The following is a 15,600-nucleotide window of genomic DNA, read 5'->3' on the forward strand; positions in this document are numbered from 1 at the left end:
TATTACAAACTAGACTATTTTTCTTGATTTTTCTCCAGTATTCATTACGGTAATTTAAAACAAATTTAAAGTCTAAAACCTAAACCTATATTTCAAAATCTCGAACTATCCTTTGAACACCGGAAGTTAATAGTAAATCTTGATATCCCCTGCAAATACCCAAAATTTCATCAAAAATGCGAAAATCTCCTCGAAATCTGAAAATCTCCTTCAAAATCTGAAAATCTCCTTCAAAATCTGAAAATCTCCTTCAAAATCTGAAAATCTCCTTCAAAATCTGAAAATCTCCTTCAAAATCTGAAAATCTCCTTCAAAATCTGAAAATCTCCTCGAAATCTGAAAATCTCCCTCAAAATCCCGAAATCTCCTTCAAAATCTGGAAATCGCGTTCAAAATCTGGAAATCGCGTTCAAAATCTGAAAATCTCATTAAAAATCCCGAAATCTTAAAACCTTGGAGTAGATTTCAAGATTTCTAAAATCTCAGTCAGAATCTCAAAATCTGGGGAAAATCTCAAAATCTTGAAATCTCAAAATCCCGTACACTAAAATGCAGAACGTCCGACCCCTCGTATAAAAACCTTTTAAAAATGTAAATCTGATATACGTGATGGCTTACGTTTAATTAAAAGAAAACCCATATTAATGTAAATATATTCTAATGCTCACGCTTGCGCTAACAGTTGAAATAACTTTTTACTTTTCAACATTTTTTTGTTTGTAAATCTTTTCAATCAACGTCTTGGCTATTTTCACTTCAACAAAAGCTAATTAAAAATTTAAAGATTTGTAATTTACGATGAATGGAGAAACGTAATACATTATTATCAGAACTTACCGAATAAATGGTTGAAGAATAACGCTTCGTTCGTACATTCAATGTTAAAGAACAGATGGCAAAGTTAAAAAAGTGTGTTCAAACGTCAATTCTTAAGTCGTATAAATCAAATAACTTTGTTCATAATTTTTTTACCCGACATTTCAATTCCTACGCAAAAGACAGGATTAAAAAGTGACTCAATTACTCGTAATAGTATAATAGTGAATTAATAGTGTGTTTTAAACCACGCACCACATCAAAATTAAAGACGGAAATTAAAATTGGTCATAAATCACATCGTGGGAAGAAGCGTCTAAGAGGAACGTATTAACATAACCCAATAACGCGTAAGTATGGAGTGGGTCGAGATGCAGTCAGTTTAAGTTATCGCGGTTCAATTTCGGCGGCTCTTTGAGAAACGTACTCTCGCTTATGAATAGTATTATGGGTTTATGATATTTCGTTAATACCAAAATTTAGCGTGACTCTTAGTCGAGGGTAATTTTTTTCGGTTCGTATATACAACCGATATTGGATCCGAAACTGAAAGTTTTGACTAGAATGCGAACGGCAACTGGCGCAATATTTTTCCTTGATTTCTCGACTATATAATTAGCAAGATGGACGCGGCAAACGATATTTCCGAGGAAAGTTCGTGGACTTTACGTATCAGCTTAAATGTGTCATATTCTGCGGTTTCTCACCATGGTTTGGCTGACTTACATTGTCAGTCCGAGCGCCATATTATTTGAAAGCCCAGAAAAAACTCTTGGTACGCGACTGAGTCGAGAAATAAGATCTTCGAATACTGACGTTACGTGCGGACTAGACCCGAACAGCGAGCTTTTAGGAGCTAGAAGTACCTGTTCATTTAGATGGGTCCTTAACCGCGACCCCAACAGGATTCCCGAAGAGATACCCGAAGCTAGGTGCGTCTGCCCCCCAAATTCTACGTGCCACAATTCCACAAGTACCGATTTCCGGTGCGTACAGGTTGAAAGGACAATCAACGTCACTTTTACAGACAATAGTGGTCCCAGAGAGTTCAAGTGGAAGATTGGTTGCGTGTGCGCTTGGAAACCGCGGGAACACCGGACAATTCCTTTACCCAAACAATCACGAACCATTTGATAAACCGAATGGACAGCAAAAATTTCTTTTTTCCATTTAGGCAATTTTGGAAGCAAAAATGTTAAAACGCGTCTGTTCATCGGGAGTTTATCAGTTTGTATAAGGACAAAGCATTTATCATTATTTATTTCATGAAAATCATGTATTATTTTATAATGTAGATTATGTTAAATAATATTCGTAATAACGAATTTATATTACGAACATATGTTTGAATAAAGCGTGTTGTAATAAATGTACGTGATGGCGTTGACTAAATATACTTTTCCCTAATTACATTTTAGAAGCCTGGCCCAAATTTAAGTTCCGCCTTGGGTTCCGCGAGGGACCCAACGCTGATACTTGAACAGTTCGTAAAATCTTTTGTATAACGATGTTACGTGACAATTACAAAAGTCCAAAAAAAAATCCCCGAATATAACGATTCGCTCACAGCCCAAACTGGAGTGTTGGACGATAAAGAATACCGGGTCAAAAGGAATGAACCAAGATAATAAATAATTTGCTCGGAAAAAAGAGGGAACCAAAAATATAGAAGGAAAAACTGCAATTTCCTTCCTGCTTGTAGCTCGCGAACAAGGACCCCGCTTTATAAAAAAGAGTCAGAGATCCCACGCTAAAAAGGAGATAAGATTGTCAAACGCAATTGTATCGTGTACCATAAGCGGTGAAGAATCAAAATCATTTAGCTCTAACGCGACTCTCGGTGTGATTTTAAATCATCGAAGACGTTCAATGCTGTTTTGACTTATCACGAAGTCCAATATTTCCAAACCTTTGTAAATACCGCTAATCAATTTAGATTTCTCGTCAATTTTATGTCAAAATTGCTTCGTCGTAAACACGTTCCAATTGGAAAACATCGGGCGTTGAGGAGAATTGGCTGAGACACATCTCATTGTAGTTAAGAATATCGGGCATGGTTCCCTTGCTCGGATCAATAAAGCAGCCAGCGAGCTACGGAGTTTCTAGGCGCAGGCTGAACGCATTTGTCGTGGGCGTTGCGGGAGAATCGGTCGGTTGCTGCTAGCGACTCCGGAGTCGGAAGATCTCCGTTTGATACCCACGTCGTAACTCGTCCAGTACAGATCGGGTCACCGGCCAACGACTCCCCAAACAATTCGGAACTAGCTCCATTTTCATTCTCAGTGGTCTAAAAAGGAAAAGGTCAAGACGTCATCCGGTCACCAGAAAGAAATATACTAGCCACTCACTCCGAGCATATATTGAACCGTACTTTAAATTGGTGAGTGAAACCTACGTTCTATCTCTCTAGAAAATGTGCTGGCGTTGTGTAGCCTACTTCGTGTACAACAACAGGTGTCCGTGAGAGAACTGAGAAATAGGGGTTATTTGTTATCTACCCGTGTTTCTAACCAACGTACGATATGAGGGTAGACTATACCGGACGCGGTAGGCATAGAGTACGTGGGTTGTACGTTTTTCAAGAGCTTTTTCAGAGATTTTAGCCAAAATTCGTTTCACCTATTAATGTTTTTCATTTTGCTATCGAAAATAGCTACGTTTACGCGTTCAAGATTAAGATATATTACTTTATGATAGTTAAAATAGAAATCGATGTAACACCGTAAGTTTAGGAATATTATTATTTCTGTCATATTCGAAATTTTTCTTTACCTAACTTCGTTAATTCTGCCTATCTAATTGTCTAGCGGTTAATTAACAAATAAGCTTTTGTAATATAATAAGTTTGTAGCGTGGTCGGCTTTAATCGTGGTTGAATGAAAGATTCGTGGGTTTTGGATCACACGATGGCCCAAAGCGAAAAATACAATTAGCCCTGTCTTTGTAAACAACGTCAGTCCCAAACAGAGACAAATAAATCAAGCGTAGTTTCTACCCGCGCTACTAATAGCCTGAATGAAATTTCAAAGAGAAACGACAATAAGTGGACTGAATTTGAATTACTTTGGAATGACGTCGCTAATACAGACTGGAAAATGGTTCTGACATTTCCAGAAAATTTTACGCCCTTTTGTCAAAACGTGTCCCTCCTGAAGTGTTTGTGTCCGCAGTTTGTCTATAGTAGAGTCAGAACGGATTTACCTCCTCTTTTCGGAACCATGGGCAGTTGGCTCGAGGTCCGTGACAAAGGCTTCCGAGTTTAGTCTACCTTGATGAAACGACAATCTAATTGAGCTGGAATTAATGTTTGGAGAGGGGTTTAAAGCGGTTAGAATTTCGGTGTCTTTCCGTAATGATTTAATGGCCGAACCCAGTAGGTGGCTTTTTAATTAAAACACTCCGACTAACGTCGAGAGACTGTGGTTTGACTAAGGACGGACACGCCAGCAATTCAATTTAGCTAAAAATGTGTTTCGGGACCGTAGCTTGAACGCTTCAATTTTTTAATATCACCTTCGCTTAAAGACCCTTTAAAAAAATTTACTAAATTTTCTACTCTGAATTCTTAAGTCAACTGCAGTTAATTTCGAAATATTTTTGGTTCTAATAATAGAACCTATTATCGCGTTACCTTCGAACTTTTACTCGAGAATGGCGAGATGATTAAATTCCACAGACGAAACCATAAAAAGCAGATATATAACTACTATATAATATTAAAGGATTTTCAGCTCGCATTAATTCTAGGAAAGAATGATGGAATTTCTCATGGCTGAATTTAATTGGGAAGAAAATCTTTTATTTTTTTAGTGGAAAGGTAAGCTAGGGTCAAGTCAGGTGACTTTCTTCGAAGTTCCCAAAAGAGGTGGTGACATTTTGTCACCCAGGGATTTATTGAAGCGATTTACGGATGACCCCTTAGCTAAATTGGTATTGTCTTTCAATTTCTTAAATAAATTTAAGGGGGTCATCCATAAAGATAACATAATTCGTTTAGGGTGTTCCTTAGGTTATTTACCATAGAAAATTTTCAATTCGTATCTCCCATAGTACTTCGGTTCTATAATTACCCTATTGTGGCAGAACTTAGGCTACAGCTCGATACAGAGAGCGTACTGATTATGCCAATAACTTCTGGAAAGTTCGGGAAACCAAATCGCGCGTTTTAAAAATCGTAGTGGTAACTAAGGATAAGAGCAGACTGGAAAATGTTATCGAAAGTACTCAAGTAATCGGAGCTAAGCGGAGCTTACATCTTATTTAAATCCTTTCGAAGCGAAAAACGGTAGAAGTATAGATAGAGAGAGCTAGAACATGTTGGGAACAGCGAAGCTGAGAAAAACGTTTCCATGGTAATTTGGGATTTCTCCATCAAGGGGATTACATTGTGGGAAAAAAAGGAGAACAGATTATCCTTTTCCTTTGAAATATTTTCCGTGGTGCTGGTGGTATTACAACGAAAGCTGTTATATATTTTTTAAAATAACCCAAAATTGTAAGACGTTGTTAAAAAGGGAGCTTAAGGAATAAGAGTATATATAGTATGTTAGCAACTTCAACGGGCTTAGTGGAAATTTAATAGAGTATAGTGGCACTCCGTGTTAACTTCTCATAGAACGTTACTTAGTCAAAGGCAGGTAGGTGCCGATACTCAATAGTTTATTAAAGCTTGGAAAATTTATTATCCTTAATGCGAAGTTGTTTCGCACAATCATTTGATATTATTTAAATTTCTTTGTTATTTTATTTTTTTTGGCGTTTTCAACCCATTATTTTAAGAAGGGGGGGGGGTGAAATGTCTGGAAAGTAAGAAAGGAAGCATTTGGTGAAATGGTAATATGATAAAATGCCGGTATTTAGACGCGCTTCCAAGGTGCTCTTCATTTTAATCCCCTAGAGAATAAAAAGCTTTTAACCGAGTATCTTCGTCAGTTCAATCGCAGTTTGCTCTTAAGATAAAGTAGGACATAGAGCTAATATCTTTTTAACGATGGAGAAATGCTTAATAGACTCGAGTAGTCTTCCGCGTTAGGTTTTAACGTACTTCGTATTCCCCCATCAAAATGCGAGATTAAAAGGCTTAACGGTTATACATTTTTCCGTTATAAGGTATAGAGTAGTGGCATTCCATGTTAACTACCCATAGAGCTTAATACAGTCAATGGCAATTAGGTGCCATTACTCTATGGCCAGGATTGAAGTTATGTTTTTCAGTACGCGATTTTTTAACGCGTCCCTTATAAAATTATGGTGTGGTACGTCCCAATGTTTACGCTATACTTTCGTTGCCTACGAGATATGGAAACGCGTTGTTACGCTATTGGAATCTTCGAGTACGCGTCGTCGCGAATGTCTATCTGTAAATGACAGGGTAAAGGTACGTTCCTCTGTCCTCAACAGGTTCCTATATGTCGAACGTAAAGGAGATAGAGAAGAGTTCTTGGGGCGTCGAGAGGTTCGAGGACGGCCAGTAGTAGGACAGCGTTATTATTAAAAGGAATAAAGGCCAGCGATATGAATAGAGAAGAAGAGCCGGTGGAAACGGATCACCTACTCGGAAGAAGCGTAGACGCCGACGAGTACCACGACGCTGAAGATGAATTCGACAGCGAAGATACCGAGACTTTGGGGGACGCGCCGAAAGGAATTGATTCCATAAAGGGCCAAGTCCTTCTCGAGAAAACGGTAAATATATAAAAACTACAACGTAGCTGTATCTTCGCAACAAAATATTTATAACAAGATACTTTACTGGAGAACGGCGTAGGCGAGTTGTTAATATATCATAAACAGAGATTTTATTGACCCGTGACCTTTAAAGAGGAAAACGATGGAGCAAAAGTTGGCCTATGACATTCATTTTACAGGACTGACTATCACTTATAGTTTAATAGTAGTTTAGATATGAATTATTAGAAAACTCAATAAAAAGAATACCTTATTTTTTTTTATAACATTTTGTTATCAGGGATTTGGTTGGGCTTTTCTCAAATATAACCGAAATTAGCATTAACTCAAAATAAATTGGTTTTCCTGTACACAGAATGTGCCACAGACTTTAGGAGGCGTTAAGCCTAAGACTAGGAAAACCGAAGAGGTCAAGAAAAAGAGACGAGTCTTGCAAAAAGCGCACAGCACTTTGCAACTTCCAGCCAGAGTCATGACGGACCAGGAGAAAATGAGTAAACAGAAGTTCCGTCGAATGTCCGTAGATACTAGTCAACAACCGAAAGTAAACCCTTTCAACGCGCCTACACCCGAACTAAAGACGACCTCCGAAAAGGTGAAGGAGTAGAAAACTCGGCTAGCGGCTACCGGCTATACGTAATCAGTTGTTATTCACCGTTTGCAGATTCGGGAAAAGGTCGTCCAAGAGGAGGAAGCGGAGGAAGAGCGAGAGAATGTTCCAGTCGTGCCAACTCGTCGCGCTTGCCCGGAATTCTTCGGGGTCAAGTCGTACTTGCACACGTTTTACGAGAGCGTCAGTATCGGAAGTCCCAGTGCCTACGAAGACGCCGGAGAGTCGGAATACCGTTACTTGATCACGCCGAGTGGAAAACGTCGAGCGGCTTGCGTTTGGAGGGTGGCCTTTTACTTGGGTATCAACTTGTTGGCGTTTGGCTTGGTGATGATCCTGGTCGGATACCTGATCCCCAAGAGGCCCATGATCGTGGGACACGAAGAAGATATGGAGATCATTGACAAGACCGCGCTCAAATTTAACAAGAACTTAGATCTTTGTAAATTGGTCGGCTTGATCGTTTTCTGTTTGGGTGGCACGCTTTTGGTGGCCGTTCTCCTCTTCCCGAGCATCGTCAGCGGGTACTGCGAAGATCCCGAACCGGCCTGGTCCGCCGAAGCCTTTGGTGTTAGAGTTCCGAGTTACTCGGACGTTCCCGAATCGCCAACCGAAAAGAAGATACCGGCTACCGAGGAACTGTCCAGTATTCAACCGAAAAGGGAAATGGATGAAGATAAAATGGTTATGACGAACGCTGGACTGTGCAAAATACCGTGAATTTTTCTATTAGAGTAATTCTCGACAGAGTGTTGAAACAGTTTCGACGTAGTGTTCGAAAATGTTTCATCATTCCGATAATACTACTCTGGCGTATTAAGAGCACTAACCATTTTAACAAGCACTAAACTTAGGTTTAACAGTCGATAAATAATTTCAAAATATCCCGGCTTCCAAAAGCAAATATACATATATGGAGTAAAAAGAATCAGAAAATTAAGGGATACGGGTTTAAAGTGTCCAAAATATTTTCGAGTCGAGATTTTCTCAAACACTAAAATGCCTCGAAGATTTAACCCAAAAAAGTCTATTTAAAAATCCGTGATATTGTTGACTTAATTATATATATATTGTGAGAATAAATATAAACAAAACATAATATAAAATATACAAAATCCAGCCGTAATCTTGAAAATTTTAAATGAATTTAGTGTTAATCGTAACGCGTAACGTCTGATTTTATTTATATCGAAACGTTTTAGGATTATCTAAATAATATTTACAATGTTTACTCGTCATAAACAATAATATACGTACAAAATATACATGTTTACTAAACGTTAATTATTAAAACAATCAAAATATTTTATATTTATTCGCCAAAAACATTTACGAAAGAGATTTTTTATCAAAATCATTTTTTTAAAAACCATTTTGTGACGATTATTATTATTGACGGTTTTGAAGATACATTTTTGTTAACTGACATTTATTGCTTTTAAAATTTACAGTGTCTGATTCTGGCCTGAAAATAAAAATATTTACGACGTAAAAAATATATATATGAAGTTATGGAAATATTTATTCACGTGTATATTAATGTGATAATAAAATATATTTTGTTCAACTGGAAAAAAAAAATCCACTTTTCAAAATGTCAAAAATTGCGAACTTCTCATTTTCATAATTTTTATCGATCCGAGAACGATCTAGTCGCTCTCTGTCGGATTTCACAAAGTATAGATAGAGAGATGTCGGACTGGAGCGTACGAATGAAAAACGCCATCAGAGAGAGAGAAAGTGTCTCACTTCCGATTTTGCCACGTGATCCAAGGGGAGCGGAAACGAACGCGTTCCGCCCTCTTTGAGACATTTTTACCTCTCCGAGTGACGTATGTCACGGAGAGGTTCTAAATTCGACGTGTCTGTCTGTCTGTCTGTCTGTCTGTCTGTCTGTCTGTCTGTCTGTCTGTCTGTCTGTCTGTCTGTCTGTCCGTTGTTATACCCACGTGACCGCGTTCGCAGTTTGCAGATCGGAGCAAACGTGTATTCAATTTCCAGACCGCATTTACAGTCCCGGAAATTGTATTCCACTTACAGGCTATAACTCCATTGTCTGTCTAACAACTGTTCATTTGTCCACCCCACATGGACACCAGTCTGAACTTTCTAGCTTCTAAACACCACCATCTTCTAGTCTTTCGCCCATTCCACATGGACACCAGTCTGTACACCTGGCTTCTAACACCACTATCTTCTGGTCTTTGTTTTTGTCCATCCCACATGGACACCAGTCTGTACACCTGGTTTCTAACACAACCATCTTCTGGTCTTTGTTTTTGTCCATCCCACATGGACACCAGTCTGTACACCTGGCTTCTAACACCACCAACATCCTTAAGGTTAAGACATACGCGGCGATCGGCTAGGGTTACGAGAAACGTCTAGCCTTCCAATGGAGGGGTCTTCCTCCAAGGTTCACGCAATTGCGATGTTCTTATCTACAGCCGCGATTCGAATCCCTTATATACTACCTATTTGAGTAAGTCGAAGCAACCGGCGTATGCTTCATTTCAAACGCCAATATTAGTCAAGTCTCTCTAGAATGTTTAATTGTTCTATATCAAAACGATGTAACGTTCAATAAGGCAAACAACTGACGAAGAAAATATTTAATATTAATTATATTTATTTTAATATTTAAGATAATCTTGTTTCTCATCTCAAAATTAATACGGTAAGAGTTAAAAAGCAGCTTATTTTTTTGTCTGTGTGTGTCCGTCCGTTGTTACACTAGTGCGTCGCGTTAGCAGTTAGCCTTGTGTTGATGTGTTAAGAAATCATACAGAACCTTAATATTCCCTTTTTACATAATATAAAGTGAATATGTGGAAGTATTTTTCGTAATTATGATGCATTTAGTAGTTTTGTAGCTTTAAAGCTCTGTTTCATTTTGATATTCCAAAGATTTTTTTTAATATTGTTATTTGAAATGGCTGTTTATATATTACTTAAGCTATACGACATCTGTATATAGAATAATCCTTGGTTTAGTGACTTCATGAAGAAACCTAAGACCTAGACTCCGGCGGGTAAAACAAGTATTATCCGCAATAGGCTTAGTGAAACAAAGTGTAAATTATTGAGGCCTGAAGTGAAGTAAACTTTTGGCTTTGATTTTCGTGTCTGAAATGAAGAGACATTAACGGTTCAGAGTGAGCCGAAAGTTAAATACACTCTTAAATAATCAGGTAAAGATTTTATAATAGAAGAAAAGATCATGGTGGCAATTAGATTAGTAAAAGGGCTAGTGGTAAACGAGTAGCTACAGACTTTTTATTCTCTTTACGGTGCGCTATGACTATTAGTGCGTCTGGGTATAATTTAGCTTTGGTGTTATTTAACGTTAACATTCGTGTTGGCAAACTAAGAATATTGTTGAGGTGAGACGAGACGATTGTGTTTACACTGAAAACCAGTTGTGAATGTAGCTACCAGAATATAGGGTAAACAGCTGAAGCGTAGACTTCATTTCCTGTTCTTTTCCCCATTGACTGATTTCCATGTGTCCAAGATTTATCCTTATTGGATGTAAAATGTCGTCTACTTTACTGTTTGCTATGTTTGGAATACTACTTCAATATTTCGTAAATTTTTACTTCAAAAAAGTGAAATAACTCCATATCTGGGTAAATAAGTTTGTAGTAGTAGACCTCTTGACTCGGAGAGGTAATATTTTGGTTTTCCCAACTTGTTAATTACATTCCAAGCGCAAAAAAATTACAAGATGGCCGTTGTTCTTCGACGCTATCGTCGCGTTTGTGGATCTCGCTTTCTCGTTTTTGTCAGGTGAAAAATATGGCTTTGGTAGTTTAGGAGCGGCTCCAACTCTTCAGTACTTCGAAGCGTCTGACGAAATGGTCAAAGAGAAGCCAAATTCTACTCGTACTTACGACGAAGATGGCTTTCGTAAACGAGCCGCTTGCTTGTGCGTTAAAAACGACGATGAAAATGAGGTAGGACTTGGCTGCCTTCTACTCGCTCATCCATTCACCATTCCTCCTAACTAACCTAACACTAGGCTCCAGCCAGACTCTCGTTACTCGTGTCTAGCGAAAATTATTGGGCGTATTTAATACAAATCCAAGTACGCGTTCCACTCTCGCGAAAATTTAAAATAAAATCCAATAGATCACGCGATAAAAGTTTCTGTTATCATTCCCCAATTCATGTAAGACTTTAAAAGGGTTAATAAAGATAACCTTAGCTTCAAATTAAATAAGCCAACAAGCTGTAGAGAGGGGGGGAAATAACATGTACATCGCGCAACCCAAACAAACCACGCGAAAGGTTTTAGTCCAAAATGTCATCTTTTACTGTTCCCAGCTCAACAACACTAATGAAGACCCTAGGTTACGCTTAGGTTCAGGCAAGGGTGATTGTCTTTAAATTCAGCGTTACCGAAGCCCGACCCAATCCTAGCCTGAATGGTCCAGATTACTTAACCATTGGTAAAAACGTTGTAGGTTTTGTTGGTCACCAGCAGTAGGATCCCGGACAGGTGGATTGTGCCTGGTGGTGGACTAGAGCCCAGTGAGGAACCAGGAGCAGCCGCCATTAGAGAAGCCATGGAAGAAGCGGGAGTTAGGGGGCACCTGGGACGTTGCTTGGGAACCTTTGAGGTTGCTTGATAATTCACCCAAAGTCGTATTGTAACTAACTGATACCCATCCAATTACCTCGTTGTAGAACTTTGAGAGGAAACATCGTACCTCAGTTTTTGTTCTAATTGTTACTGAAGAAATGGATGAATGGGAAGACTCCAAAAGTATAGGTATATTTTATTTTTTCAGAGCTTAACCAATCTTCAAGTTGGAAATTAAATATTTCAGACGCACTTTAGGGTCAAAAACTAAAACCACATTCAAACTGCTCATTTGTAACATAAGGGGTTAGATAAACATCAATGTTTTGATTTGGGGAAATTGCTATTCAAAGTAGGCCTACAAGTTGTCATAGAAACTGAGCTTAAATGTTAAGATTAAATATCAATAGAGTAAGATACGTTACGAGCGGGTAATTCAATCTTTCATTGACCTTGGTGGTAGTAGGATTTTTATTTTTTTGGACAATGCCCAAATTTTTAAGTGCCAAAATTTAGTTAGCCCGAGAGAGTTGAAGACAATAAGTGTTAAGGAGATGAAAAACCAAAAGAATGTTCAACTTCAATCTGTCTTCGAAACAATTTAAAAATAGTAGTGGGATAATTACCATTGTGGATTACATTTGACTCGGTTGTCTGTTTCGTACCACCGAGTTCAAAGATCTAAATGAGTTTTTTTTTTAAACAAATTTTTTAAGGACGAAAACGTAAATGGTTTGCCATCCAAGAGGCATTCAGCGTTCTAGCGACGCACCGGCCTGTCCAGTGTAATTACTTGAAGATGCTTGTCAAAAATGAAAAGGTGCCATGACGCTACACGTTTTTTTAATATTTTTTCAGAGGTCCTGTTTAGTTTAATAAATTCAAATAAAAGAAAAAAAAATTAAAAAAAAAAAAAAAGCCAGCTTCCACGATCCAAAAAGCAGCAGCACCCGCAGGCCTAAGAAACATTTATTGTACATATTGATTGCATATTGTAATACTATATACCAATATTGTCAGTGTCGCCATGGTTAATTGTTCAACTTTTTTTGTCATGTTCCTTAAATATTTTTTAAGACAAAAAGCAAGTGCGAGTGGTGTAATAAGCATTTTCTTTCTTCCCCCTCCCCCCTCCCCTATCTTGTCAAAAGCAAGGATGATGGGTAATCTTGAGTGAAATAGGCGTGGTAACTGTGGAATGGCTTAAGTTGGGTGAGACACCAAAAATGGTGGAGGAATAATAGGACTCAATTGTAATTGGTTTGTCTGTAGCCTTTCTTAATTGATTCCGACTGTTCCTCCCCCATTTTTTGACGTCCCACCCAACCTGACCCGGTCCACAGTTAGCGCGCCTATTTCACATCCTCCCCATATCACCATAAGTTTATAAGATATGTTCCATAAGTATGTCACTACCCATACTTCGTAATGTTAGAGGCTTAATGAGAGCTAGTTCAAGAACGACGTGAGAATTGACTACACTCGGTTTTGCAGTCCATCCTCCTCTTTAGTCTGTACTAAGCCTTTGACAGCGCCTCACTAGGCGTCGCTTTACGGGAATCTATGACGTTTCACCTACGTCACTTCATGACAAGCTCTCATTAACGACTGACATACTTATGGAACATATCTTATAAACTTATGATATCACCCTTGTCAAAACTTCCCATATTTTGCCGTAAAAAATGATTATCTTTAGGAATTTCAACCAATTTTTAAGTTTTCAGCAGCTCTGGTATACTTATGTATATTTTTTAACAAATACGATATTATAGAAGTAAGGTCTACACGTTTAAACAAAAAAATAAAAAGATATTTTTTTTTCTCATCAGCAGAAAATTAAAAAAAAAAAAATAAAAACATTTTTGTCAGTAATTTTATTGACAAAAAAATTGGGCTTCTATATTATATATATGAAAATAAATTAAAAACAATGTTATAAACTATTTGATTCTTTTCGTTTTTTTTTTCATATCCCCCCAAAGACTGCAAAAATTATATATTAGTCTCTATTTACAATATCAATAAATAAATAATTGAAAAGAAAAAAATAAAATAATGTAAAATATATAATAAAATATTGTGGAATTTTACATATAAAATGTGTACGTTTCCATTTTTCTTTATAAAACTAAAAATAGCTTCATTTGCAAAAACATTTATTGCAAAGTCCAAAGATTATTGCCACATAAATCCACAGTGAAACTATTCAAAACTAACGACGTGCAAATAACTTTTATTGTAGTTGAAATAAATCATTTGACTCATTTGGGACACCTGTCAATTACTACACAGGGAAATAAGTTCCGGTACAGGTTGTTTCCTGTAACTGAGCAACAGATTGGCAGTAGGAAAATGTTTTTTAATTTAATATTTACATCCCGTTATATAATATACAAAATTAAGTATCATCATTTTTTCTCGGTGGACGTTGCGTAGAGTTGCGTTTCACGCAATTCACAACCCATTCAATGCCTTCGTGTACACCATTTCTATATAAACCAAGTCAATAGACATAGTTTGGTTGTAGATGAAAAGGTAAAAGGTGGAGTGAAATTGGCCTAATACAATACCCTTTAAGCGCAGAAACCCCCATAGTATGGCAATCTCTCCTTCCAATGTTTCTAGCACTGTCTCGAAATGCTTGTTTAATTTCAGCTACCGATAACGAATCCTAAACCCAATTAATAGCTCGGAATATTAATCATAGCATCCTCGAGGAAGAATGAAAAATTCTCACAGTAATGTCTTGCTTGTTCGCTAAGACCAGCAAAGGAGCACCGTGAAGTGATTCACTTTGAATCATTTTCTCTAAAACATTTTTTATCTAATTTTAATAATCCTTAGCTAAAATCAAGGAAATAACAGAGTATTGGCAGAGTATGTTAAGTATTCGCAAAGCGTAATATAGGCAAAGTCAATACTCTACAATGTAAACCCATATTTGGTTTATGCATTGAACGTGTAATTTCATGAGACTCAAAATTAATTAAAGTTTCGAGTCCAAAATAGACATACCAAAGGCAGCTTTGGATTCATCTAGTCTATCTTTATCAGATGAATCAATTACAAAAATCACAGCGTGTGATTCAGCATAGTACTTTGTAAAAAGAACAATGTTAAAAATCTGTCTGTCTTGGCCATTATATTTCTTAAACCACTCAGACCTTGTCCCAGAGTGATTGCAACTCTTCCTGACCACCAAGATCCCAAAAGTTAAGTCGAATACCATGACTATCAATTTTACCAACTTTAAAATAGTTTTAAAGTTGTCATTATAATAATTAACTATTCAAGATGAAACTCACTGTTTAAGCCAACAGTAGTTGTAATTTTGCTTGGATTCAAAGCTTTGTAATTTCGACAAAACTGAGTCTTCGTTTGCTCCAAATACGTCTTAATTAAAATATATTATTTTAGTTAATTAATGATTCGTAATTCGTTTTATCAAAACAGAATTGAGATTTGAAAATTCTCAGGCTTACAGTTTTTCCAGCATTATCTAAACCCAATATTAGCACAAAGTACTCGTCTCTTTGGAAAATATATTTCCAAAACCCGTATAAAAGAGTAAACATGATTTTACAAACGACAATAATTATTAAAATTAAACTTATTCATATAAATTACAGCAAAAACACCTGCGTGGAAATTCTAAAGAACAGTAATTTCTGTTACAACATTACATACTTTAAGCAGACGACATACTCGGGAAGCTTACAAAATAACTGGACGTAAACCGGAAAATATATATCGGGTAAGATAACCGCGAAAACTTGAAACGAAAAAGATGAGAACTTTTATCGAGTAAAGATAAGATTCGTATTTAAATGAAAACAACGCCTACCAACACTTAACGGTTGAAATTTATCAAATACCCCATTGTATTCAACGATAAGAA

At 37.1% G+C, this 15,600-nt stretch overlaps 3 protein-coding genes and 1 long non-coding RNA gene across 8 annotated transcripts in view; 2 read left to right on the plus strand and 2 right to left on the minus strand.

Moving 5' to 3' along the window:
• Positions 1-15,600, minus strand: part of LOC149705200 (uncharacterized) — a 116,004-nt gene that overhangs the window by 61,270 nt on the left and 39,134 nt on the right. The gene's annotated exons all lie outside the window — the stretch shown is intronic.
• On the plus strand, positions 2,584-8,614 carry LOC149705209 (uncharacterized). Of its 3 annotated transcripts, none has more exons than XM_089865422.1 (4): positions 2,584-3,196; positions 6,217-6,501; positions 6,860-7,099; positions 7,169-8,614. In XM_089865422.1, the coding sequence occupies exons 2-4, from the start codon at positions 6,331-6,333 to the stop codon at positions 7,832-7,834; spliced, it is 1,077 nt and encodes a 358-aa protein (XP_089721548.1). In that variant the 5' UTR covers positions 2,584-3,196; positions 6,217-6,330; the 3' UTR covers positions 7,835-8,614. The 3 variants fall into 3 exon arrangements, with proteins under 3 accessions (XP_089721548.1, XP_089721550.1, XP_089721549.1); XM_089865424.1 differs by lacking the exon at positions 2,584-3,196 and adding an exon at positions 5,006-5,168; XM_089865423.1 differs by lacking the exon at positions 2,584-3,196 and adding an exon at positions 5,204-5,453.
• Aps (diphosphoinositol polyphosphate phosphohydrolase 1 Aps) lies at positions 10,811-13,510 on the plus strand. 2 transcript variants are annotated; one of them, XM_089865429.1, is made up of 5 exons: positions 10,811-11,070; positions 11,581-11,736; positions 11,804-11,888; positions 12,416-12,484; positions 12,558-13,510. In XM_089865429.1, coding segments are annotated over exons 1-5 (411 nt in total). In that variant the 5' UTR covers positions 10,811-10,971; the 3' UTR covers positions 12,560-13,510. The 2 variants fall into 2 exon arrangements, with proteins under 2 accessions (XP_089721555.1, XP_089721554.1); XM_089865428.1 differs by having other exon boundaries at positions 12,416-13,510.
• On the minus strand, positions 12,824-15,564 carry Arfrp1 (ADP-ribosylation factor related protein 1). Of its 2 annotated transcripts, XR_016381555.1 has the most exons (8): positions 15,185-15,564; positions 15,008-15,095; positions 14,867-14,949; positions 14,718-14,799; positions 14,440-14,510; positions 14,273-14,373; positions 13,988-14,191; positions 12,824-13,914 (listed from the first exon to the last, which is right to left on the minus strand). XR_016381555.1 is itself a non-coding variant. In XM_089865427.1 (7 exons), the coding sequence occupies exons 1-7, from the start codon at positions 15,275-15,277 to the stop codon at positions 14,101-14,103; spliced, it is 609 nt and encodes a 202-aa protein (XP_089721553.1). In that variant the 5' UTR covers positions 15,278-15,564; the 3' UTR covers positions 12,824-14,100. The 2 variants fall into 2 exon arrangements, 1 of the variants encoding a protein (XP_089721553.1); XM_089865427.1 differs by having other exon boundaries at positions 12,824-14,191.

This window comes from Phalangium opilio, unplaced genomic scaffold, assembly GCF_054372755.1.
Source record: "Phalangium opilio isolate 3A_F unplaced genomic scaffold, DU_Popi_V2 ptg000014l_1, whole genome shotgun sequence".
Taxonomy (NCBI): domain Eukaryota; kingdom Metazoa; phylum Arthropoda; class Arachnida; order Opiliones; family Phalangiidae; genus Phalangium; species Phalangium opilio.